Source organism: Microcaecilia unicolor, chromosome 13 (genome assembly GCF_901765095.1).
Source record: "Microcaecilia unicolor chromosome 13, aMicUni1.1, whole genome shotgun sequence".
Lineage (NCBI taxonomy): Eukaryota > Metazoa > Chordata > Amphibia > Gymnophiona > Siphonopidae > Microcaecilia > Microcaecilia unicolor.
In genome coordinates this window covers 49,400,540-49,427,289 of record NC_044043.1, presented here as the reverse complement: position 1 = coordinate 49,427,289, position 26,750 = coordinate 49,400,540, and the positions used below count along the sequence as shown (strand labels likewise).

The window sequence follows — 26,750 nt, the reverse complement described above, 5'->3', positions numbered from 1 at the left end:
ATTTAAAAATTTGAGATGATTATTTATTTGGATTTAGCTCATACCTCTTTCATAGTAGCTCATATGGAACAGAGTAGCCTAGCAGCTGAACTGAGCTTCCCTGGTTGTCTGAACAATGCGTTAAACCCCACTGCTGCTTCTTGTGATCTTGGGTAAGTCACTTAAATTTTTATTGCCTTAGGTACAAAAGAAGATTGTAAGCCCACCAAGGACAGGGAGATACATGTACCTTAGTGTAACTCATCTTGAGCTACTATGAAAAAGGTATGAGCTAAATCCAAATAAATAATGATCTCAAATTTTTAAATCTTATATTTAATTTTTGAAACACTTCTTTTATTCTCAGGCATTTGAGTTGATTAGGAGTGACTTGTGTTTTTTGACAAAGCCACTTTCTTTAAAGCATCTTGTACAATTCCTAGGAACTAAGGAAGTTCTATTTTATATATTTTTAAAGGGATAACCGTTGGGAAAAGAGTGCGCTGTGTCGGGTGGCACTTACATGTCATGACACAGGGTTATTATGTGTGAAGCCATCATATACATTTGGGACAACATACATGCCACATGTCTTCTCCAGGCTCTGAACATCTGTCTCTGCTTACAAAAGATGCAGGAATATAAAAACAAGTGGTACTATGCTGAGACAGGTGATGGTTCGTTGAGCCCAACTTCCTGTCATCGAGTGGCAAGTCTGGGTTACTTGGAAGAACCCAGCAGATCTTAAGAGTTGTGTGTGGGTTGTTTTTTTTTTTTTTGGGGGGGGGGGGGGTTTTGTCTGTTATAATCTGTGAACTAGAAGCCAGGAGCATAACGTGTGTATGTATATAATTGTGCAAACATCATATTTCAGACTTGTAAACAGCAACATTAATTCAAAAAACAGAAGATTGATTACACAAATTTTTACCGTATTTCTATGGAGTTTATGGGTAACAAATAGAGATGAACAAATCAATGAAGTACTCAATTTCTAAAAAGTGGTTGCAGCATTATTTGTGCTTGGCATTCAGTTACATGAATCTGACTCCAGTTCTTTCCTCAGCTCCTGGATTGTTTTTTTGCTGCATGGTGATGAAAGCAGAAATGTCTGGGCATCTGGTGGTTCAGTAGCAGTGTTTTTTGCTACTCCATGATAGGTCTGGTTTCAATTTCTGAGACTTTCTGGGCCATCCAGGGCTGAGGAAGGCTATGGAGACATTTTACTTCTCTATTGGGGATGATGGTCTGTTTCAAATTGGTGGCATCTAATGGTCTAGCTTGGGGAATATGTGTGCAGAGTTCCAGATGGAGCCACAGTCTTATAGCCCTTGGCTGGAAGAAGGATATTTCTAAAAGTAAGACAAAGCCATGAGTAGTTGTCAATAAATGCTTGTGGTGCAGATCCTAGATCTGGTTGTGATAGCTGGAACCCAAAGGAGCAGGTGAAAAGTTTTCAAACAAGATATAGGTTTAGTTTACAGGCCATCCAGAGCAATAACTGATGATAAAGGATTGGCCAGATTGGCAGACATGAAGTCTGTTTTATATGACTGACTGTTTTCTCTGACTTTTATAAAACTTCATATTTCACCAGTATATATTCCTTGATCTTTTCTTATCTTGCCTCTCTTCCCCTCCCATATTTCTGTTTTCCAGCCCCCATTTACTGGGGAGAACCGTAAGAAAACAATTGACAAGATTCTGAAGTGTAAACTAAACCTGCCTCCCTACCTCACGCAAGAAGCCAGGGATCTACTTAAAAAGGTACATGAGTTTTGTTATAGAAGGAGTAAGTTATCTTTAATTTGAATGTTTATCACAACTACTTTCTTTTCTGATAAGTCTGTTTCTCTCTGTACTCATAGTGGTAGAGCTTTAACCTGGTTTTGCCTTTTCAATTTGTTGTATGAGTGTTTTTGAAGGGAGGGAATTTGCTGTGTCTCTGTACTGAATGTTGCTTTTATTTATTTATGCTTAAATTGTTTGTTGATTTTTACAAACAATAACAGTGAGGAAAACGTGACAGATCAACTCAAAGTGAGGCAAACCATATCACAGCATGACATACAGTAGAGAATTGCTCTGGTTCTTATAGCCCCTCTCCAAAACATTTATATCTAGATATATGCAGCAAACCCGCACCCATCCCTCCCCCTTATAGCTAGACATATGCAGCAAATGTTCCCCCACCCCCCAGCACTCCCTTCACCCACCCTTTCTCCCCTTAAAAAAACAAACCACAACAAGGGAACAGAATTGGCCAGACCCAAGAATTACAACATAATTAAAATGAAACTCTGAACCCTAGATGATAGGAAATATCCCAAACTGACAAAAATTGCTTCTTTTGTTTAAAAGTTAGTCCCACCCACTGCTTTTCCATTAGCTTAGTATAGTGCAGCATATTTCACCATCCTTAAAAGGAAGGCGACTAAGAGGCAGTCCAGAATTTCAAGATAGACTTTTTACCCAATAAGTCCACCTTGCAAATATGCAGACAGCAACTCCCGCTCTGCAGTGGAAATACTTCATATTTGTCCAGTAAAAAACTGACGCTGAGAATGGAATGGCTGAACCTAAAAGGTGTTCCATGAAATGAACAACCTGTGACCAAAAATGATGAAACACAGAGCAGTCCCAAAAAGTGTGAAAAAAAAGTTAGGCTGCTGGGTACTCTTCTTACAAAGAGGTGGATCAGTACCTCATTTTAGCAATTGGGTTTGAGTAATGTATGCCTGATGGAACACTCAAGACTGACATTCCCATAAGCCCGCCTCTATTGTCAAATCAGGGATTCAAGCAATCAATTTATTAAAATCCAAAGAAGCAGGTCTATGCAAATTCCCCCTCCCCCCCCCCCCCCCCCCCCCCCATTTAATGGACAAGCTTGATGTGCTTTTCTGAGTGGAAATTCCTAAAATCAATTTATGTAAAACCGACACTTATAAGTGGTCCCTATCCAAGAGAGAATGGAGTTTAGAGCTGTGTTGGTCAGCCCACACCACTCCGTCCAAAGCAGAAATATCATGTCGCAATTGTAAGCAAAAGTATCTGCTGGTTGAACCCCCCCCCTCCCCCCCAAGGCTGTAATGGTAACAAATCACCACTCGGATGCAGCACATGCTGCAAATGCACGATCCCCAATCCCCCCCACTGCTGAAAGGCTGGGAGGCTCAGTGCTGTTGTGTCAGGGTCCAATTGTCATGCCGGATCCGGATCGTTCTCTCTTATGGTGTGGCCCTTGAGAGGGAACGGTTGAGAAGGAAAGGGTTTTCCCCTCAGATGATTCAGACGATGCTGCAGACTCGCAAACGTTCGACGTCTTTGGCCTATGTGCTTGTGTGGCGCGTATTTGAAGATTGATGTGGGGATCGGGCTTGTGTCCCTTTGACAGCTTCTGTGTCGTGCATTTTAGATTTCTTGCAGGATGGTTTTGAGAAAGACCTTTCATTGTCATCTTTGAAGGTGCAGCTGGCTGCTTTGGCGTGTTTTCGGGGTAAGTTGCAGGGCAGGTCGGTTGCGTCTTCCCCGGATGTGGTCCATTTTTTGAGGGGGGTGAAGCTGCTTCGTCCTCCTCAGCAGCCGGTAGTTCCACAGTGGGATCTTAATATCGTTCTTGACTCTTTGGCGGGTTCTCCTTTTGAGCCCTTGGAGTCTTGTTCGATAAAAGACCTTACTATGAAGGTGATTTTTTTGGTAGCCATATCGTCGGCTCGCTGGATTTCGGAACTTCAGGCTCTTTCATGTAGGCCTCCGTTTCTGTGGTTTTCTAAGGAAAAGGTTTCGCTGCATCCAGTGCCTTCGTTTTTGCCTAAGGTGGTATCCTCCTTTCATGTCAATCAGGTGATTTCGTTGCCGGTCTTGGGGGACCGGACGGGGGATGCTTCTCAGCGCCGTTTGGCGAAATTGGACGTGCGCAGAGTGTTGAAGGTTTACTTGCGCAGGTCGGAGGAATTCAGGTCTTCGGACAGGCTATTTGTCCTTCATGGGGGGCCCAAGAAGGGAGCGGCTGCTTCTAAAGCATCTATAGCTCAGTGGTTGAAGGATGCCATCTCTTTGGCTTACATATTGCATGGCCGTACAGTGCCGGTGGGGCTCAAGGCACATTCCACTAGGGGGATGGCGGCTTCTTGGGCAGAGAGTAGTTTTGTTCCACCGGTGGACATTTGTAGAGTGGCGGTGTGGTCCTCCCTGCATTCTTTTGTCAAACATTACAGAGTGGATGTACAGGCAAGGGAGGATGCCAGTTTTGGAGCTGCAGTCCTGTCCTCTGGGCTTCGCAGGTCCCACCCTTAGATGTGTTTACTGCTTTGGTACGTCCCAAGCGTCTTGAACGGTCTGGAGGATTGCTGAGGAAGGTGAAATTAGGCCTTACCTGCTAATTTTCTTTCCTCTAGATCCTCCAGACCGTTCAAGAGTCCACCCAGTGTATCGGACAGTTCAGTATGATAATTTCTTTAGACAAGTTGCTGATATTTCTAGTAGTTCCTTTGATTTGGGTTCTGGAGTTTTGCTAAGGGCAGTTTGTGGTACCGTTTGTGCCCATCTGCAGTTAATTCCCCTGTCTTAAGGGGAGGAGATCTGAGTGTGGATTCAGTGGTTTTGTTTAGGTGGAGGTGTTTTGTTCCTCTGCTTTGTTACTGTTTACTGGTTAGTAGAAGGTCTGCACAGGCTACTTGTATAAGAAGTTTTAGTGTTCTCAGTCTCCCTCTGCTGGTAGGAGTGCATAACCCAAGCGTCTTGAACGGTCTGGAGGATCTAGAGGAAAGAATATTAGCAGGTAAGGCCTAATTTCACCTTACTGCGCCTAGAGCAGTTTTCCATGTCATCCATTTTTTGCTTTTAAACAATTTAGTTTGCAGGCTTTCCTGCTGGATCTCCTGTTTTAAAAGCCAATCCTCGACATCAGAGAGGCGTTGTTGGTAATGGGAGAAATCAGATTGCAGCCGTTCAATTTTTGAGTCCACTGACCCCAAAGTCGCTGATATTATTTCTTTGTTGTAATTCCAGAGCAGGAACGAAGGCTGCTTTAAGCACTGGGGCCCGGACTCAACTCTTTCCTTGTTTTGGCAGTTTCGTTGGTCTCCTTCTTGTCTGCAGCTGTTGGATGTCTTTTGGCTGCAGGGGAACCCTCCCCCGGGGATGCGCACATTTCTGCTGCGTGCAGTTTTGATCACCAAGAATGTGATCTTGCAATTATGGCTCACTGCAGATACCCCCACAATATCCCATTGGAGGACAACTATGATTCAGCTTTGTGCTTTGGAACACAGGGGCGTCTGTGATCTTGCTGTCTCTCAAGGAGAGCTTTTCCTTCGAACCTGGGTACCTTTCTGGGACACTGTCACCTGTGGCTTGCGGCCATATTCTCAATGCCTGAGATAGTAGTAGTATTGTTATCTTGGGGGGGGGGGGTTTGGGGGGGGGGTGGAGGGGCATTTGAAAATGTTTTTTGACACTAATGTTCTCTTCATTTGATTCTATGTTTTGTTGGCTTTGTTGGCCATTGTTTTTCATGACTTATGCTTATTCTGCTACTTTTTTATTGGAATTTCATTGGTGTCAAATACTATTTAGGAGGAGGAGCACGGGGGCTTGGGAGCAGCTCTTACCCATGCCTGCTTAGCAGCTTGGCATCACATGACCCCTGCTAGGGCTTGTGTTTATGTATGTTGTTCCAAATTTCGGTTGTCTACACTACCCTTGTTTTAGATAATCAATAGTTCATTTTAAGACTGCTTGTATAGTGTGTCTGTATACTATGTGATACAGTATGAAATCAGTATGACTGTCTTTAAATAGACATTAAAAAGATGAGCGGACACATAATCTTGAAGCATGATTTTAGGCTTCTACGTCCCTGGATTTCCTCTGAAGTAATAGTTTAAGAGGAAAACCTCCCTGCCTCCAGCCCATCTACTGAATGTGTCCTTCAGTTTTCAGGTCTCTTGTACTGTTAAGCTTCTTTTGTCTGCATGGTTAAATTTGTTTGTTTTTTTGTCTTGGTGCACAAGGTTGCAAACTCATGAAAATATTTACTGATGACCTCACTTTTCTAATGGACACATTCATACTGTGCACTGTTGGAGACTTGTCCCGTTATCCACTTAGACTTTATTAGTACAACTTTGCAGTACCTGAGTTCATGGCACTGGATTCACCTGCCCCACTGCACATGACACTTTACTGACAACTTTACTGACAGATTATTTTACGTTTCCCCCTCTTCCTCCCTCCTTGCCTCTCCAGTTGTCTGTGTTTACTTAAAGGTGGCAATCCTAAATTATAAAATTAAAAACACCCATTTTAAAACTGTCTTCTGCCTTATCCAGTAAGAATTTTCATCCAGTATGACTTGTGACTTCATTATGTATTTTAATGCCTGTAAGTTAAATCTGAAGGCAACTCTAGCCCGCAGCAGTATTGTGTGTAGTCTACAAACTTCTATAATTCAGGGTTTGTTTTTTTCTCTTTTAGCTGCTAAAAAGAAACGCTGCCTCACGTCTGGGGGCTGGAGCCGGAGACGCTGCTGAGGTGCAGGTAGGATTTTCAGGCTTACACACTACAGACATCCTTAGAACTTTTATCACATGCTTTTGAGATACATTACATTTTCTACTGACCTATGTCCTTCATTTCAGTGAAAGCTGTTTAAGACTGGGTGGTTCAACAAACTGGTATGAGGATATATTTTCTCCTACATTTAGATGTGTACATGGATGCACGTCCTTTCATCTCTAGGTTATTGGTTTTAAAGAGCATAGCTGCTCGAAATTTATCACCCAATGACTTGGTGAACTGTATGAAATGAATTGCTGGTCTCTGCACACATTCCAATGGGTAAATAAATGTCTGTTACTAATACCACATCACAATTGAAAGCCTGCCTGAAGAGGCCTACAGGTGGTCTATCTCCTACTTCTTTGCATATTTAGGATGCCATATAAGGTATTTCCTCAGTGACCCTCCAGACCGGTCAAGACGCTTGGGTTATGCACGCCTACCAGCAGAGGGAGACTGAGAACACAAAAACTGAACCAAGCATAAGCCAGCAGCCAACCCCCAATCAGCCAGTAAATCTCAGTCTCCAGCAGAGGGTAGACGTGCAGCCTGAGCAGTCAGTCTGGTCTGGTAGGATTAGAGATTCTGATTTTAGTACCCTGTACTTAGAATTTGTGCTTCGGAGAAGCGGGTCCGGTGGGGCTCCCTGTTCCCCTAGGGGTTTGCACCCGTGTCCGGGTTTTGCCCCTGCTGTACCTTGTGTGAAGGCAGCCTGGTGCCTCGGCTCCTGTGCTACAGGAACCTTGAGAGCCTTAGCCCTTGTCAGTATATAGCAACTGGGCTGTTTGCTGTGTGTGTGAAAAAAAAAAAAAGAGAAACAGAAGTAAAAGGAGCATAGCAAGCAGCAGACAGTGCTGTTCTGCATCTCAGCATTTTGTCGTTTCTCATTTTGGGGGCTGGCAAGGGTTTGAGTGTGTTGTGGAGGAAGGGAGTAGAGCTGGGGCGATTTTGGCGGTTTGTGTGTGTACCGCTTTAAGTTTTTAGCGATGTCGGGGGGAAAGGCGGCTCGTTGCCGTTCCTGCGCGCGTCGGGGGATTGAAACGCCCGGAGCTCCGTGCAAGTTTTGCGGTGAGCCTAAGAATGCTCTCTCTTCCCCTCCGGTTTTGTCGGCTGAGGTTTCGGGCGGCAGTAAGAGCCTCCCGGGGTCTGACTCAGGTTTTGGTGCGGTGGCGGCGGTCCCGATTTTGGCGGGAACCGCCGCCATCTTGGATTCGGCTCCTCTAGCGATCCCGGCCCAGCAGGTGGTGGAGGGCCCGGGACAGAATGTTGGGGGCTCTCCAGGGCCTTCAGGGGCTATGGGATTTCCACCGGAGTTTGTCTGGTCGATGTTTCAGGCCTGGCAGGCAGGTGCTTCTCAGCCAGATGTACAGAAGGGGGCAGCTCCTTTGGGGGTCAAGCGCCCACGGCTAGACTATGTGGAGGACCCTGATTTTTTGTCTTTCCCTCCCTCGGAAGATGAGGGTAGTGGATTGGGTGATGAGTTCCATTTAGACATTGATCCTGAAGAGGAGGGATCCTTCCCAGGGGAGGATGCCTCGGTGGTAAGGATTTTTCCTAGGGATGAGCTTCCGGAGCTCATTGAGCAAGTGATGTCTACGCTTAGGTTTGAGGCTCCTCAGCCGGTTGTAGCGGAGGTTAAGCAGATAGACCCTTTGGTTAAGGGCATTCGTAAGGCTTCTCGTTCTTTCCCTATGAATCAGGATCTGAGGGATATGATATTACAGGAGTGGTCCTCTCCAGATTCAGCCTGTCGGGTGGTTAAGGCAATGGCGAGACTTTATCCTATTCCCCAAGAGGATAGGGATTCTTTTAAATCTCCTACAGTGGATGCGGTGGTGACGGCAGTCACCAAAGCTACTGCCATCCCGGTTGATGGGGGGACTGCCCTCAGAGACCCTCAGGATAGGAAGTTGGAATCCTTTGTTCGGCGAAGTTTTGATCTCTCGGCTTTGTCTCTGCAGGCCGCTCTATGTGGAGGTCTAGTGGCTCGGGCGTGTTTCCGTTGGGCTGAAAAGCTCCTGGATGGTCCCGCGCTGGACAGGGCTTCCGTGGTGCAGGAGTTAGCCAAGTTGGAGATGGGATCTTCCTTTCTGGCAGATGCTAGTTATGATTTGTTGAGGGCTTCGGCGAAGAACATGGCTTTGGTGGTTGGAGCTCGTCGGGCCCTGTGGCTTCGTGGATGGACTGCGGATGCGGCTTCTAAATCCAAGTTGTGTTCGCTTCCCTTTAAAGGGTCCATGCTTTTTGGAGAAGAGTTGGATAAATTGGTGCGTGGTCTTGGGGAGGCTAAGATTCCGCGGTTGCCAGAATTGCGACCTAGAGGAGGGGGTCGCGGCATGTCAGGGCGTGCTCGTTTGAAGGATGCCCGGCGCTATAGGCCAGGGAGGTTTAGTGCGCCATTTAGAGGCAGATATTTTCAGCGTACTCAGCCCTTTCGTGGGGGTCATCGAGGAGGACGAGAGGTCTCGGGGGGAGCTCTGTCCTCCGGTCAGGCTTCTCAATGAAGGTTTGCGGGTCCAGCCTCTGGTGCGAGTAGGTGCTCGGTTGAGTCAGTTTTATCAGAGGTGGGCCCACATCACGACAGACCAGTGGGTCCTCGAAGTGGTGCGAGACGGGTACGCCTTGGAGTTCAAAGAGTTTCTGCCAGATTTCTTTGTAGCCTCCCCATGCCGCTCTCGGCTCAAGGCCAGGGCAATTCGGCAGACTCTCCGGCGGTTGATAGATTTAGGGGCTGTAGTTCCGGTGCCGGTTTCAGAGAGAGGGACCGGTTGTTATTCGATTTATTTTGTGGTTCCCAAAAAGGAGGATTCCTTCCGGCCTATTTTAGATCTAAAACGAGTCAACGGGGCGTTGAAGGTTCCCTCGTTTCGCATGGAAACGTTGCGGTCGGTCATAGTAGCGGTTCAGTCGGGAGAATTTCTCACTTCTCTGGATCTGACGGAAGCTTATCTGCATATTCCCATTCGGAAGGCGCATCACCGGTTTCTTCGCTTTGCGGTTCTAGGACATCACTTTCAGTTTTGTGCTCTGCCGTTCGGTCTGGCTACGGCGCCGCGTACTTTTTCCAAGGTTATGGTGGTAGTGGCGGCGGCTTTGCGGCAGCAAGGAGTATTGGTTCACCCATATCTCGACGATTGGCTGATTCGAGCCAAATCCTATCAGGAGAGTGTGGAAGCAACAGCGAAGGTAGTATCTGTTTTGGAGTCGCTCGGCTGGGTGGTGAACAGTGTCAAGAGTCATCTGGTTCCGTCTCAATCCCTAGAATATCTGGGGGTTCGTTTCGATACGGTGCGGGGCCTGGTGTTTCTGCCGCCCGTTCGGATTGCCAAGATTCAGGGGCTGATCCGTCAGTTTTCTGCCAAGCGGTCCCCGTCAGCTCACGGGTATCTTCAGATTTTGGAGCTGATGGCGGCATCGATAGAGGTGGTGCCGTGGGCCAGAGCTCACATGAGGCAGTTGCAGTCAGCACTGTTGGATCGTTGGTCTCCGCAGTCTCAGAGTTTGGAGGTCAGACTATTCTTGCCAGAGGCGGTGCGAACCAGTCTGCGGTGGTGGCTTCATACTCCGAATCTGGAGAGAGGGATGCCCTTGGATTCTCCGGATTGGATTGTGGTGACCACAGATGCCAGTCTGGCAGGCTGGGGAGCACATTGTCTGGGTCAGGTGGCACAGGGTCTCTGGTCACCGGAGGAGGCCCTTTGGTCAATCAATCGGCTCGAGACCCGGGCGATCCGGTTGGCGTTGCAGGCCTTGCAGTATCTTCTCGCCGGGAAGGCAGTTCGAGTTCTGTCCGACAATGCCACGGCGGTAGCTTACGTAAACCATCAGGGAGGCACAAAGAGTCGCGATGTAGCCGAGGAGACGGCAGAGTTGATGCAGTGGGCGGAGCTTCATCTGCAGAGTCTCTCCGCAGGTCATGTGGCCGGAGTGGACAATCTCCAGGCGGACTTTCTGAGCAGGCACACTCTGGATCCAGGAGAGTGGTCGCTGCATCGTCCGCTGTTTCATCGGCTGGTGATGGAGTGGGGACTGCCGGTGGTAGATCTTATGGCAACAGCCAGCAATGCTCAAGTGCCCAGGTTCTTCAGTCGGAGGCGGGACCCTTGGTCCGAGGGGATCGATGCTCTGGTGCTTCCATGGCCACCGCGTCAACTGTTGTACGTGTTCCCTCCTTGGCCTCTAGTGGGGCGCGTAGTTCAAAGAATAGAGCGATACGTCGGCACGGTGATCCTCGTGGCTCCGTATTGGCCACGTCGTCCGTGGTTCGGCGATCTAGTGCGATTGGTGATCAAGGGTCCCCTGAGGTTGGACGGGTCGGTGGTGTTGTTGCAGGGCCCTATCGTAATGCCCGACCCGGTTCCATTCTCGCTTACGGCCTGGCTCTTGAGAGGGACAGGTTGAAGAAGAAAGGGTTTTCAGCTAGAGTAATTGAGACTATGTTGCAGTCTCGTAAACAGTCCACGTCCTTTGCTTATGTGTGGGTGTGGCGGATTTTTGAGAACTGGTGTAGGGATCGTTCTTATTCTCCTTGGTCCTCTTCTCTTCCGCAGGTGTTAGAGTTTTTGCAGGATGGGGTGGACAGAGGTCTAGCTCTTTCTTCTTTGAAGGTGCAGATTGCGGCCTTGGCTTGTTTCCGGGGTAGGATCCGGGGGGTTTCCTTGGCATCTGCTCCCGATGTGGTTCGGTTTTTGCGAGCGGTGAAGTTGATCCGTCCTCCTCTTCGTCCGGTGGTTCCGCCGTGGGATTTGAACTTGGTCTTGGAGGTTTTGGTGGGACCGCCCTTTGAGCCTTTGGTTACAAGTACTTGGAAGGATTTGACTTTGAAGACAGTGTTCTTAGTGGCTATTACGTCGGCTCGGCGAGTTTCGGAGTTGCAGGCTTTGTCTTGTCGGGCGCCCTTTCTGACCTTTTCTAAGGAGAAGGTGTCTTTGAGGCCGGTCCCGTCTTTTTTGCCTAAGGTGGTCTCTTCCTTTCATGTGAATCAGGACATTTCTTTACCGGTTCTGGGAGATAGGTTCGGAGATTCTTCTCAGCGCCGTTTGGCTAAGCTGGATGTCCGTCGAGTTTTGCGGTCTTATTTAGTCAGGACGCGAGAGTTTCGGTCTTCGGATAGATTGTTTGTGTTGTATGGAGGCCCTAAGAAGGGAGCTGCGGCTTCTAAGGTAACAATTTCCAGATGGTTGAAAGAAGCAGTTTCTTCTGCGTATTTGCTCAAGGGACGTAGGGTGCCAGAGGTACTAAAGGCACACTCGACCAGGGGAGTAGCTTCTTCCTGGGCAGAGAGTGGGTTAGTGCCGCCGCAGGATATTTGCAGGGCGGTGGTCTGGTCCTCGCTGCATTCATTTGTGAAGCATTATAGAATTGATGTGCAGGCCAGGCAGGATGCCAGTTTTGGGGAGGCAGTGTTGACGTCTGGGGTGCAAAGTTCCCGCCCTTAGATGTTTACTGCTTTGGTACTTCCCAAGCGTCTTGACCGGTCTGGAGGGTCGCTGAGGAAGGTGAAATTAGATCTTACCTGCTAATTTTCTTTCCTCTAGACCCTCCAGACCGGTCAAGAACCCTCCCGCTGTGTATATTTCTGGTGCTTTGTCCTAGTGTGCTTGAGAGATGATTGATATGGACATTTCTATGTTGCTATTGCTGATAGGACTCTAAATTGGGAGCTTTGGGGTTTCTGAAGTTCCGTTGTTTTCCTCTGGGTTTCAGAGAAGGACCGCAACGCTGTGGCATTCGGTTATTTGAAGCACGTTACCAAGAATTGTTTCTGAGTACAGGGTTCTTTGACCTTTCGGGGTTATAGTTTAGGTTTTTTATTGGTTGCGTTAAGGATTTACTGGCTGATTGGGGGTTGGCTGCTGGCTTATGCTTGGTTCAGTTTTTGTGTTCTCAGTCTCCCTCTGCTGGTAGGCGTGCATAACCCAAGCGTCTTGACCGGTCTGGAGGGTCTAGAGGAAAGAAAATTAGCAGGTAAGATCTAATTTCACCTTTATTTTGTGAGTTTCAGTAATTTAAATACAGCAAGATGCTGATTCTCCGAGGACAAGCAGGCTGCTTGTTCTCACTGATGGGTGACGTCCACGGCAGCCCCTCCAATCGGAACACTTTCTAGCAAAGTCCTTTGCTAGTCCTCGCGCACCGCGCATGCGCGGCCGTCTTCCCGCCCGAACCGGCTCGTGCCGGCCAGTCTTCTTTTGTCCGCGCTCGGTACGGTTGTTTTTCGCCTTTCGCGCACCGAAAGTTGACCTCGCGCGTCATTTTGACTTCGCTTCAAAAAAAAAAAAGAAAAGGTGTTCGGAAGGAGACCTTTTCGGTCTGTTCCCCTTCCGGTATCTCTAGTTTTGCCCCGGTAAGTTTTCTTTCGTCGTCGGGGTAGGCCCTATTTAGGCCTCGGTTCGAAGTTTTTTTCTTCCCCCTGTTTTGTGGTGCCATTTTCGCCATTTCGAGTTTTGATCTCGCCGGCGCGATTTTTCCGCCCATGACATCGAAGTCTCCCAGCGGCTTCAAGAAGTGCACCCAGTGCGCCCGGGTAATCTCGCTCACTGACAGGCACGCGTCGTGTCTTCAGTGTCTGGGGGCTGGGCGCCACCCGCAGGCCTGTAGTCTGTGTTCTCTTTTGCAAAAGCGGACTCAGGTAGCGAGATTGGCCCAGTGGAACGTTTTGTTCTCGGCCTCTGCATCGGTAGTATCGACTGCTTCGACGTCGTCGGCGCCCGGACCTTCATCCTCGCCCCCGATTGCATCGGGGCCGAGACATCAGAGGGCTGCATCGGCGTCGGTGGTACCGAGACCTCCTCGTCTGCTGATGTCGTCGGACGGTGGTGCTTCGTCTGGAGTGCAGGTGAGGGCTGTCCATTCCCCTACTGGTGGCGGTGAGCCTTCGGGTGGGTCTCCCCTACCCTGAGGGCTCCTGCGGTACAGCCCCCCCGAGACCGACCTCCTTCGGCCTCGGCCCCGAGGAAGCGACGGCTGGATTCTACGTCCTCCTCGTCGGTGCCGGGAAGCTCCGGTGACATGCTTCGTCCCAAGAAGTCGAAGAAGCATCGTCACCGGTCCCCTTCCCGTGTCGGCACCGAGAGCTCTGGGTCGCCGAGGGAGTCGGCACCCAGTAGGCATCGGCACCGAGAGGACCGCTCGCCCTCTGTTCAAGAGGTGTCGATGCGCTCCCCTTTGGACAGCCCAGAACAGCCTCCACGCCCGGAACAGACTCTTGACATTGACGCCTGCATCGGCTTCCATGCCTTTTTCCACAGCCGCTCTTAACGAGAGTCTCCGGGCCGTTCTCCCAGAGATCCTGGGAGAGCTGTTGCGCCCTACCCCTCCGGTACCGGGGGTGCTTGCACCACCGGTACCGTCGAGCGAGGCGCCGGCTGGCCCATTGCCCGGGGTGAGGTCTCCGACATCGGTGCCGTGTGCGGTACCGACTGCGGTAGCCTCCCAGGAAGGCTCCCCGACTACGTCGGCGGAGGGAGCTTCGCCGGTGCGGGCGAGGGAGTCTACCTCTCGACGCTCCCACCGTGGCCGTGGTTCCACGGAGTCGAGCCGGGCACGGCTGCAGACACAGGTCCGTGAACTTGTGTCTGACACCGATGGTGAGGCCTCGTGGGAAGAGGAAGAAGACATCAGATATTTCTCTGACGAGGAGTCTGAGGGTCTTCCTTCTGATCCCACTCCCTCTCCTGAAAGGCAGCTTTCTCCTCCCGAGAGCCTGTCTTTCGCTTCCTTTGTCCGGGAGATGTCTACGGCCATCCCCTTCCCGGTGGTTGTGGAGGACAAGCCCAGGGCTGAAATGTTTGAGCTCCTGGACTATCCTTCTCCACCTAAGGAAGTATCCACAGTACCCGTGCACCATGTCCTAAAAAAGACATTGCTGGCGAACTGGACCAAGCCTCTAACTAATCCCCACATTCCCAAGAAGATCGAGTCCCAGTACCGGATCCATGGGGACCCAGAGCTGATGCGCACTCAGTTGCCTTACGACTCTGGAGTTGTGGATTTGGCCCTAAAGAAGGCCAAGAGTTCTAGGGAGCATGCTTCGGCGCCCCCGGGCAAGGACTCTAGAACCTTGGACTCCTTTGGGAGGAAGGCCTACCATTCTTCTATGCTCGTGGCCAAAATTCAGTCCTACCAGCTCTACACGAGCATACACATGCGGAACAATGTGCGGCAGTTGGCGGGCTTGGTGGACAAGCTCCCCCCCTGAGCAAGCCAAGCCATTTCAGCAGGTGGTCAGGCAGCTGAAGGCGTGCAGAAAATTCCTGGCCAGAGGGGTGTATGACACCTTTGATGTTGCGTCCAGGGCCGCTGCTCAAGGTGTGGTGATGCGCAGACTCTCATGGCTGCGTGCCTCCGACCTGGAGAATAGAATCCAGCAGCGGATTGCGGACTCGCCTTGCCGTGCGGATAATATTTTTGGAGAGAAAGTCGAGCAGGTGGTAGAGCAGCTCCACCAGCAGGATACCGCTTTCGACAAGTTCTCCCGCCGGCAGCCTTCAGCCTCTACCTCTACAGGTAGAAGACTTTTTTGGGGAAGGAAGACTGTTCCCTACTCTTCTGGCAAGCGTAGGTACAATCCTCCTTCTCGACAGCCTGTGGCCCAGGCTAAGCCCCAGCGCACTCGCTCTCGTCAGCAGCGTGCGCCTCAGCAAGGCCCCTCGGCTCCCCAGCAAAAGCAAGGGACGAGCTTTTGACTGGCTCCAGCAGAGCATAGCCGACATCCAAGTGTCAGTGCCGGGCGACCTGCCAGTCGGAGGGAGGTTGAAAGTTTTTCACCTAAGGTGGCCTCTCATAACCTCCGATCAGTGGGTTCTTCAAATAGTCCGGCAAGGATACACCCTCAATTTGGCCTCAAAACCTCCAAATTGTCCACCGGGAGCTCAGTCGTACAGCTTCCAGCACAAGCAGGTACTTGCAGAGGAACTCTCCGCCCTTCTCAGCACCAATGCGGTCGAGCCCGTGCCATCCGGGCAAGAAGGGCTGGGATTCTATTCCAGGTACTTCCTTGTGGAAAAGAAAACAGGGGGGATGCATCCCATCCTAGACCTAAGGGCCCTGAACAAGTATCTGGTCAAAGAAAAGTTCAGGATGCTTTCCCTGGGCACCCTTCTCCCCATGATTCAGGAAAACGATTGGCTATGCTCTCTGGACTTGAAGGACGCCTACACACACATCCCGATACTGCCAGCTCACAGACAGTATCTGCGATTTCTGTTGGGCACACGTCACTTCCAGTACTGTGTGCTACCCTTTGGGCTCGCCTCTGCGCCCAGAGTGTTCATGAAGTGCTTGGCTGTAGTAGCAGTGGCACTTCGCAGGCTGGGGGTACACGTGTTCCCATATCTCGACGATTGGCTGGTGAAGAACACATCCGAGGCAGGAGCTCTACAGTCCATGCAGATGACTATTCGCCTCCTGGAGCTACTGGGGTTTGTGATAAATTATCCAAAGTCCCATCTTCTCCCAGTGCAGAAACTCGAATTCATAGGAGCTCTGCTGGATTCCCGGACGGCTCGTGCCTATCTCCCAGAGACGAGAGCCAACAACTTGTTGTCCCTCGTCTCGCGGGTGCGAGCGTCCCAGCAGATCACAGCTCGGCAGATGTTGAGATTGCTGGGCCACATGGCCTCCACAGTTCATGTGACTGCCATGGTCCGCCTTCACATGAGATCTGCCCAATGGACCCTAGCTTCCCAGTGGTTTCAGGCTGCTGGGGATCTAGAAGACGTGATCCACCTGTCCACGAGTTTTCTCAAATCCCTGCATTGGTGGACGATTTGGTCCAATTTGACTCTGGGACGTCCTTTCCAAATTCCTCAGCCACAAAAAGTGCTGACTACGGATGCGTCTCTCCTTGGGTGGGGGGCTCATGTCGATGGGCTTCACACCCAAGGAAGCTGGTCCCTCCAGGAACGCGATCTGCAGATCAATCTTCTGGAGTTACGAGCGATCTGGAACGCTCTGAAGGCTTTCAGAGATCGGCTGTCCCACCAAATTATCCAAATTCAGACAGACAACCAGGTTGCCATGTATTACATCAACAGGCAGGGGGGCACCGGATCTCGCCCCCTGTGTCAGGAAGCCGTCAGCATGTGGCTCTGGGCTCGCCGTTACGGCATGGTGCTCCAAGCCACATATCTGGCAGGCGTGAACAACAGTCTGGCCGACAGGTTGAGCAGGATTATGCAACCTCACGAGTGGTCGCTCAATTCCCGTGTTGTGCGACAGATCTTCCAGGTGTGGGGCACCCCCTTGGTAGATCTCTTCGCATCTCGAGCCAACCACAAAGTCCCTCAGTTCTGTTCCAGGCTTCAGGCCCACGGCAGACTGGCATCGGATGCCTTCCTCCTGGACTGGGGGGAGGGTCTGCTGTATGCTTATCCTCCCATACCTCTGGTGGGGAAGACTTTGTTGAAACTCAAGCAAGACCGAGGCACCATGATTCTGATTGCTCCTTTTTGGCCGCGTCAGATCTGGTTCCCTCTTCTTCTGGAGTTGTCCTCCGAAGAACCGTGGAGATTGGAGTGTTTTCCGACCCTCATCACACAGGACGAAGGGGCGCTTCTGCATCCCAACCTCCGGTCCCTGGCTCTCACGGCCTGGATGTTGAGAGCGTAGACTTTGCCTCTTTGGGTCTGTCAGAGGGTGTCTCCCGCATCTTGCTTGCTTCCAGGAAAGATTCCACTAAGAGGAGTTACTTCTTTCTATGGAGGAGGTTTGCCGTCTAGTGTGACAGCAAGGCCCTAGATCCTCGCTCTTGTCCTATACAGACCCTGCTTGAATACCTTCTGCACTTGTCTGAGTCTGGTCTCAAGACCAACTCTGAAAGGGTTCACCTTAGTGCAATCAGTGCATACCATTACCGTGTGGAAGGTAAGCCGATCTCAGGACAGCCTTTAGTTGTTCGCTTCATGAGAGGTTTGCTTTTGTCAAAGCCCCCTGTCAAGCCTCCTACAGTGTCATGGGATCTCAATGTCGTTCTCACCCAGCTGATGAAACCTCCTTTTGAGCCACTGAATTCCTGCCATCTGAAGTACTTGACCTGGAAGGTCATTTTCTTGGTGGCAGTTACTTCAGCTCGTAGAGTCAGTGAGCTTCAGGCCCTGGTAGCCCAGGCCCCTTACACCAAATTTCATCATAACAGAGTAGTCCTCCGCACTCACCCTAAGTTCTTGCCAAAGGTTGTGACGGAGTTCCATCTGAACCAGTCAATTGTCTTGCCAACATTCTTTCCCCGTCCTCATTCCTGCCCTGCTGAACGTCAGCTGCACACATTGGACTGCAAGAGAGTATTGGCCTTCTATCTGGAGCGGACACAGCCCAACAGACAGTCCGCCCAATTGTTTGTTTTTTTTTATCCCAACAGGAGGGGAGTGGCTGTGGGGAAACGCACCATATCCAATTGGCTAGCAGATTGCATTTCCTTCACTTACGCCCAGGCTGGGCTGGCTCTTGAGGGTCATGTCACGGCTCATAATGTTAGAGCCATGGCAGCATCGGTAGCCCACTTGAAGTCAGCCACTATTGAAGAGATTTGCAAAGCTGCGACGTGGTCATCTGTCCACACGTTCACATCTCATTACTGCCTGCAGCAGGATACCCGACGCGACAGTCGGTTCGGGCAGTCAGTGCTTCAGAATCTGTTCGGGGTTTAGAATCCAACTCCACCCCCCTAGGCCCATGTTTGTTCTGTTCCAGGCTGCACTCTCAGTTAGTTGGTAAATTTTTTAGGTCAATCTCAGTTATGTCCTCGCCGTTGCGAGGCCCAATTGACCATGGTTGTTGTTTTGAGTGAGCCTGGGGGCTAGGGATACCCCATCAGTGAGAACAAGCAGCCTGCTTGTCCTCGGAGAAAGCGAATGCTACATACCTGTAGAAGGTATTCTCCGAGGATAGCAGGCTGATTGTTCTCACAAACCCGCCCGCCTCCCCTTTGGAGTTGTGTCTTCCCTTCTCTTTGTCTTGCTACATATGAGACTGGCCGGCACGAGCCGGTTCGGGCGGGAAGACGGCCGCGCATGCGCGGCGCGCGAGGACTAGCAAAGGACTTTGCTAGAAAGTGTTCCGATTGGAGGGGCTGCCGTGGATGTCACCCATCAGTGAGAACAATCAGCCTGCTGTCCTCGGAGAATACCTTCTACAGGTATGTAGCATTCGCTTTATCCGAATGTCCAGTTTTCCAGACTGCTTTTGTTCTTTATTTTTTAAAATTTTAATCATAATTTCTGTATTATAGTTATATTTTGGCTGATATACAGTAAAAAAAAAAAAAAAGTATACCATCACAAATAGTTTGATATTTTTTCCATTTATTATTGAAAACAAAAAATAGTGCTCAACATGTAATGATCAAAGTGTGTGCCCTTTTCAAAAAGGAATGTCCAATTATCTGGAATACTCTCTGCAGAGGCTAGTCCAGATAATCTGCTTCCTACTGTATTGTAGAGGATGGAATCATTGAAGGCAGGCATTTAATGATCAAGAATGTCACCCTGGTTAAGTTATGCATTCTGGAGTACAGTAATAGCACTATTGAATATACTGTACTTGTTCTGGGAATATATTGATTTTTTTAGTTGTCACTGGATGATAGTGTACTATCTTTCATGGACATTATATTCAGCTGGAAGTGTGGAGCATTCATGGACATTATATTCAGCTTGAAGAGTTGAGCATTCAAAACAAAGTGTGAGATCCTTTGGGGCTGGCTTGATTACGCATTTTGCCTGGCCAAGGACATTACAAATCAGTTATTTTATATTATAGTGTATTCCTGCTCTTTTGGGGCTGCAGTTCCATTTCAAATTAATTTCGATATCCTGGTATCATGATTCTTCATTTGCAGCAACCCACAGATTTTTTTTCTCTCCTTTGTGCCCCTAATCCTCATACCTAGTCTGTTCATTGTAGTGACCTTCCTTCGGCCAGGGGTTGTGCATTACGACTCTTTATGGAACCCTGCAATCATGGGTGCTGAATCCAAACACTAGGTGCCACCATTAAGCAGTGACCTTGATTCCCTCTTCTCATGAACAATATCTCTCTAGCATATATAACTAACCTGGGGAGCGGAAATTCTTTCGTCCTCACCAGACCAGTCCAGAACTTGTGGGTTGTGCCTGTTGACCAGCAGATGGAAACAGAAAAAAAGCTTAGTGAACCCTACCCTATAAGGTCACCCTGCAGCCTGAATTCTCCAGTATTTCTTCCTATCTCAGATTTAAAACAGAAATCTTTCTGAAATCTCTTATCTTTTTTTTTTTTTGGGGTGTTTTATAAGTGGCAGCAACAAAAAAAACAGCTTGTGGAGATGGGTTGAGGGAATTTCTGCGGGAATGTCCATCTCTTGTTATGGCCAGTTGCTTCCGATTTGCACCTGTGGCTGTGAGCCCCAAGAACCATGGGAACGATTAAGGATAGCATTGCGCTCAGATGCTTAATGTCATAGGTGTTTGTTTCAGTTCTAGCATAGAAGCACTGACAGAATGAGTAAAACAGTGTTCCTGATGTGGGTGGAGGAGCATGTTAGGGTAGTCCTGTGAGGACTTTGTTTCACATTTGGTTTGCGTTGGGAGCCCAGCAGCTCCCTCAGAGAGGAGGTAGGAACAGCAGCCATTAGGCCCCCTCATTTTCCTGAGGCAGCCTCTTGATTAGTGCCTGCAACATCTGGTAACTTGTAGTGTCTGAGAGACATTTCATCTATGAGAGCTTCCTTATCTGGCCTTGGGACATCTCAGCAGCTCCCTAGGAGTGGGAAAATGCCTTTTCTCTTAAATTTATTTTACTTCTGCATAAGGGTTTTTGTTTGGTTTGTTTTTGTTTTTTGTTTTTTACTGAAGGGGAACCAGAGATCTTGGGAGCAGGTTTTAAAGGTCCTCCTCTGACCACCAATGGAGACCAGATCAGCAAAAAAGGCTATGCTTGGAGGCCCTGGATGATTGGGACTCTTCCTTGTCTCAGTTGGAGCACATTGTATCTTACACCACCAGGAGTACTCCTATTTTGGATCAGTTGGAAGAGAGAGAACTTCCGCAAAGAGATGAAAATAACTTCTCTGTAGTCCACCGCCTCCTGAAAGGAAGAATTGGCAGTAGGTGTTGCAGAATCTCTGGATGCATTCAGTATCCTGATCCTCCAGTCTAGTGGGTAACCCTTGTAAAGGAACCTATTTTGGTGGGTATTAGGAAACATTTCTGGTGCGTCCCATGGTTCAGGCCCTAATAACTGCCTTAATAACCGTCACAGTTGTTTCACTCCTGAAGCAGAGTGGTACAACTATGACTAAGCTCTACTCTTTAGTCCAGGAAGAGAGAGAGAAGTTGTAACAAGTGAAAATGGATGCTTATGTAACAGTGTTACAAAGAAGATGCCGATTCCTGTCAAAGATGTTACGGCTCTTAAAAATCCTAAGTTAGTCTGTACTGAAGCAGTTTGATGTTTCCACTCTTAGTCTTGGGCAGTCTTATATAGTGCTTATTTCTCAAGGTCTTGCCTTTGCTGAGTTCAGCATGACCATGGCCTTGCAGGGAGAAGTCTGCTGGACCTTCTGCCAAGGCAATGCATCTGGAAACAAGCCTCGCTTATCTCATGCTTTATATGATCTTTATTTTGTTTACTTGCATTGGCTATACCACCTTTGCTAACTTGCAGATCAAAGTGGTTTACAAAGCCAAATCAATAAAACAGAAAAAGAAAGAAACTGCAAAAATGACAGGAAAGAATACTCGCACAAGCAGCAGACATGCTAACCTAATATTATATGACAAATAACAAAGGAAAGCTAGAAGCAAGGCAGAGAAAAGGAGGGGGGAGGTAAAGGGGACAATAGAAAAAGAACTAATAAAATTTAATAAAAACAGTAAGAACAGTGCATCCCAGTGATAGGAGAAACTGTGACTAATTTAGGTAGATCCAAAGGCCTGTTGAAACGGCCAAGTTTTCAGAGCTGTTTTTAAAAGGATAATTCTGCTCGGATGAGCAAGGGCAAAGAATTCCACAGAAAAGGTGCATCAAAAAAAGACAGTGTTTGGTTGTTTCCAGTTGAGCTTGTTTGGACCAGGCGGCACTAAATAGTGATCATTAATAAAACACAGTGAATGAGGTGGTGGGTACGAGATTGTGAGCGAAGTGGTAGACCGTTTATTCTAACTGCCTTAAATGCAAGCATAATAGTTTTTTATGTATTATTTACTGTTTGATTGGGAGCTCATGATGGGCTTGAAGCAGTGGGGTAACATGATCATATCGTTCGGCATGATAGAGGAGTCTGATATAAGAACATCTCAAGAAATTGGTGGTGGTTTGTCTCTGCCAGACATTTTCTGTGGCTAAATATTTGGTCAGCCAATACAGCTTTCAAGACAAAAATTAGGAGGGTTGGTCAGAGTTGCTCTTTCGGGAAAGTCTAGAGATATTGGTGAAGGATTTGGGGGAGTTTAGGCTTCAAAGATTGCCTGAGGACAAGACTAAGTCGTCTTCTGTAGGTCTTCCAGCAGAGCTAGATTTTGGGACATGAGGTGATAAGAGTGACTATGATTCTTTTTAGTGTTTTTATTTCAAAGCTATCAGCCCTCCTTTCAAAGTGACAGAACAGGAAATGCTCAAGTAGAGAAAACACAGGTGCTTCTCACTCAACCCAGTGAGGAGCTGTGGATTTATATTGTGATCTTTCAGATAAGTAGCTGCCTTTCCAAGTTTCTTGGAGAATGGGCCCAGATCATATCTGACCAGTGAGTCTTGGACATTATCTCACAAGGTTACACACTGGAGTTTTCCTACCCACTCACAGATTCTTTTATATGGTCTCCTTGTGCCCTAGACAATATAAGTTACACTGGAAAATCTCTTAGACTTAGGAACAGTAGTTCTTATTCCAGAGGTGGGAACTATGAGCTAAATGGAATACCTGCCTATTCCTGTCCCAAGTAAGAGGGAGTTTTTTTTTCCCCATGAATTCTTATTGATTTTATTGCAAAGTACAAAGATTTGTTGCAGATAACAAATTTATAAAATATAAAGAACAATAACGGTATAAAAATTTATGTTCAGAGGCAAATTTAATCATAGACAAGGATGAAAGAATCATTGCAGTAGCAGTGTGATTAATGGTTAACTTAAGATCAGAGCATTGTAAGTAAGCATCTAGTGGATACTAGGTTAAATGGTTTTTCATAGTCATACCCAATATTTCAGCCATGGCCAACTCCAATTTGTGATGCTGTAACACTGATTGCTTCAAGGAGGTCAAAAAATGCACTTGGAGCTCTTACTTTTAGTACAGAAATCTTGCAGTCAGTGATTGCAGGGGTCCAAAGAGGGGAATTCTTTAGACCCGAGAGGCCTGTCTGCACATTCATATGTAGCCGCCTCATCAGCACTTCTTGAGGTTCACAATTCTGGGGTAGCACTTCCAGTTTCAAGCTGTGCCCTTTGGCTTTGCTATTGTTCCTAGGACTTTTTCCAAGGTAATGGTAGTCATGGCAGCTGTTCTTAATCAGGAAGGAGTCAGAAGTTCATACCTGCTTGGACGATTGGTTTGTTCATGCCAGTACGCATTGCGAGGTTGTGCAGGTATCGGAATGGATGAAGCAAGTGCTCTAATCCCAGGCTGGATGATCAGTTCTGACAAAAGCATGCTCATTCCATTTTAGCCCAAGGATGGCAGTGTCTTCTTCCCAAGACAGAGGATGCTGTCAAGCTGCAGTCTCAGGTTGGTCGCCTCCTTGCCTTACAGACACCTTAGACTTGGAACTACATGCAGGAGTTGGCCTCAGTAGCAGTGACCGTAGAGGTAGTTACATGGGTTCAAATTCATATTCATCCTCTTCAAAAGTCACTGCTCATCCATTGGTCCCCTTGGTCACAGAGCTACTAGTGTCTATTTCCTTGAAAGTGGAGGTGTGTGCGGGGATAGGGAAAATGGTAAATTTGTGGTACGCTGGCCACCATTGGTTGTGGTCGTACACGAAGGTGTTTGAGAGACCTAGAAGGCAGCCAGGAAAGCTAGTAAATAACACGACCTGAGCTAAGTACTACTTTGATTTTTATGGAATGAAATATAAAAGAGTAAACATTTAAAAAAATAAGTTATTTCAGTAGAGGTTTTTTGGCCTATGATGATGAAGCCCAGCCCATGAAGCTTAAATATAATAAAGCTGGGGGCTTCTCCAGGCCTTTTCCTCTTAAGCTGATTGTACCCAGAAGTTTGGGTGACGTTTTGCCCGATTAAACATTGGTTGGACAAAGTAAACTATTGAAGATCTCCCTCTGTTTAAAGTATATGTTGAAACTTGTGGAACTCCATGGGAATAGGAACAAAAACATCATTACTACTGTGGGGATGGATCAAAAGTGAATGGGGATGGGAGGTGATGGGGGACCAGATTATGTCCCTGTGCACACCTTGACTCAAACTTGATACCAACATCTCAGCTAAAAAAAAAAAAATGAGGAGCTCAACTTGATTAAAACTGGTGCATGTGTTCAGCAATTTTGGCAATGTGTAAGATCACTGATAAACTGGTGAGAATATTTTGTCGATTTTGTTTTCAAGCATTTTGGCAGATATAATCTCCACTGATCTACTCTCATCTATGTGACTGATTAATACAGCTAATATGAAAGCAGCATTTCGAGGTGAGGTGTGGGTAGATTGCGCAGGTCATAATCTTAATCTCATATTTTCTCATGGACTTCAGCCATCAAAAACTGAAGTTGATCTGAATGACCTCCCCAGTGAGGAGGTGGTTACATTCACTAAACGAACAAAAGTCAACAGTTCTATTAACATTGAAATCTGTTGTGGAGAATATGGAGGAGCTGCATGCAATTGTCACTGAACCAGGTGCAAACAAGCTGTTCTTGGCCAAATTGTGCACAATTGATGACTCTGCCAGTAGAAGTTGTGGTGTTGAAATCATTTGACAGGGCTACAAAAGAACTGTTGACAGGTACTAAGCTTCCACTACATCTAGTGGTCCTAACAAAATATTAGTTGACAAGAGCATCTGACAATTGCAAGCTCAGCCAGCCATGTGAAAGCATTCTTGGAGAATCATCTTGCAGATCGCATGGATAAATACTTTACAGTCAGAACCAGCTCAAGGCACAGACCAAGTGGGAAACTGGCTTAGGACACCTTTCTAACCCTCCCCCCCTGCAGCTACCAAAACCTTCATCCTTGGGTCTGACAACCCCCTCCCCCCTCCCCCCCCCCCCAGGTGTCTACCTTTAAATGTGGTTGCTCTCAAGCACCAACAGCAGTCCACCTAATGTTACCTACACCAGCTCCAGTGTGTTCTCTCTGCCACGTCCCTGCAGAAATGGAAAGATCAAAGTGGGGTGGGGGGGGGGGGGGGTGGTAGTGCATACCGAGGGGAGGGAGGCCCAGGTTGCCAAACCAGAATTTGGCTCAGGATGCTACAGTCCATTGAGCTGGCCCTGTTTATATTTGGACACACTTGGTAGCAACATTGCTAGATCTAAGACTGAAGGGTCATTTTAGATCTGATGATAGTCAAAGGGCGGAACAGTGCCATAAACAGACTGTTAACACTGACAGCAGATCAAACTGTAGTCGAGGTGCAGCCAACAAAACATCCAAAATAAGAGCAATTGGAGGCAGACTTTTTTTTTTTTTTTTTTTCAAGAGGCAGGAAAGAGCTTTAGTGATTGATGAAGTGGATACATACATAATAAGCTTGGACAAAGAATTCTGCTCATCTCTTACTATCTACTGCCAACAGAGGTCCCATGTATGGCCGAAACTGACCCGTGTTGCCTGAACATTTTTGTTTTTCAGTTGCAGGGCGAACAATTGAGGAATGTAGAACAGAACTCTGGCTCTATAAATGTTTTATTATTTTTACATAGTTTGAAATGATTGTTTTCTTGCAAGCCATGTTAATAAAAATGTTTTCTTGCATATTTAACAGAGTACTGTTTATTTTGTGTCAAATTTTAACAAGTTATTGGACACATTTTATGTGGTGGTTTGAATTTACAATATCTTTTAAGTGCATGTTGAGTGTGAGGATGGTGAGGGGACAGTAACAATAGGATGGTGTGGGGACAGGTGGGAATGGGGACCAGATTACGTCCCCATGCACACCTCTGCTTGGAAGTCAGAGATGAAAAGGAGTATGAAGTGGTGGCTTCAATCCCACAACCTGCTCAAAGGACATGGAGCCTTCCAGCTTGGTTAGCGGCAACAAAGGATGCCAGCCTATTTGGTTGGTGAGCCCATTGCCAGAATTGGGTAACTCAAGGTTGGTGGACACTGTCCAAAGCATATTGGTCTATCAGTTGTCTGGCAGTCGGGGCAATACAGAAAACCTTGCTGTCCTTTGTGGAGCTAGTGAGTGGCAGAACAATGTGCTTTCCGACTGTGGTGGCTGTGGCATACATCAATAAACAAGGAGATACAAAGAGTGCATCAGTAGCCCAGGAATCATGGTGGTTGCTTCTCTGGACAGAGCAGTATCTTGATCTTTCAGCTGCTCACATTGTTGGAGTTCAGAATGTTTAAGTGGATTTTTTAAGCAGGCACTTCCGAGTTCCAGGAGAATGGGAGTTATTAGAGCCAGTATTCAATCTCATAAGGAGTCAACGGGGGTGACACCGCATAGTTCTGATAGCATTAAAGGCCTACATGAAGATGCCTCGGTTCTTCAGTTATCAGAAGGAACATGGTTCTGAAGGCCTAGAACCATTGGTGCAGGCTTGGCCATAGAAGAGTCTCCATTGTCTTTCCTCCATGACTGACTGCTTCTCAGCCCAGATGAATGGTCCTAGTAGCTCAGACAAGCCCAGAAAGCCTTGGTATGTGGATTTTGTTCATCTCAGGATAGACTCTCCTGGAGGAGTAGCCTAATGGTTAGTTCAATGGCCTGGGAACCTGGGGAACTAGGTTTGATTCCCACTGCAGCAACTTATGACTCTGGGCAGGTCACTTAACCTCCCCCCCCCCCCCCCCCCCCCAATTGCTCCAGATACAGAAAAATAAGTACCTGTTTATAATATATAAATCACTTTGATTATAACCATAGAGAGGCTGTATATCAACTCCCATTCCCCTTCCCCTTCCCCATCATGGGTCCTGAGAAAGCCAGAAGGATAGAGACTTATAATTTAAGGGCCAGTAGTGATGGAATTTCTGGCTTCCTTTTTATCTTATGGCTTGACTGTTGAGCTGTCACACCAAAGGCATAGGGTTT

General features: G+C 47.9%; 1 protein-coding gene across 1 annotated transcript in view; it reads left to right on the top strand.

The window, feature by feature from the left end:
• The window catches only part of RPS6KB1 (ribosomal protein S6 kinase B1), an 87,478-nt gene that overhangs the window by 45,471 nt on the left and 15,257 nt on the right, over positions 1 to 26,750 (top strand). The window contains exons 10-11 of the mRNA XM_030222609.1: positions 1,639 to 1,746; positions 6,460 to 6,522. Coding sequence (XP_030078469.1) covers positions 1,639 to 1,746; positions 6,460 to 6,522 — 171 coding nt within the window. The remainder of the gene's footprint in view (positions 1 to 1,638; positions 1,747 to 6,459; positions 6,523 to 26,750) is intronic.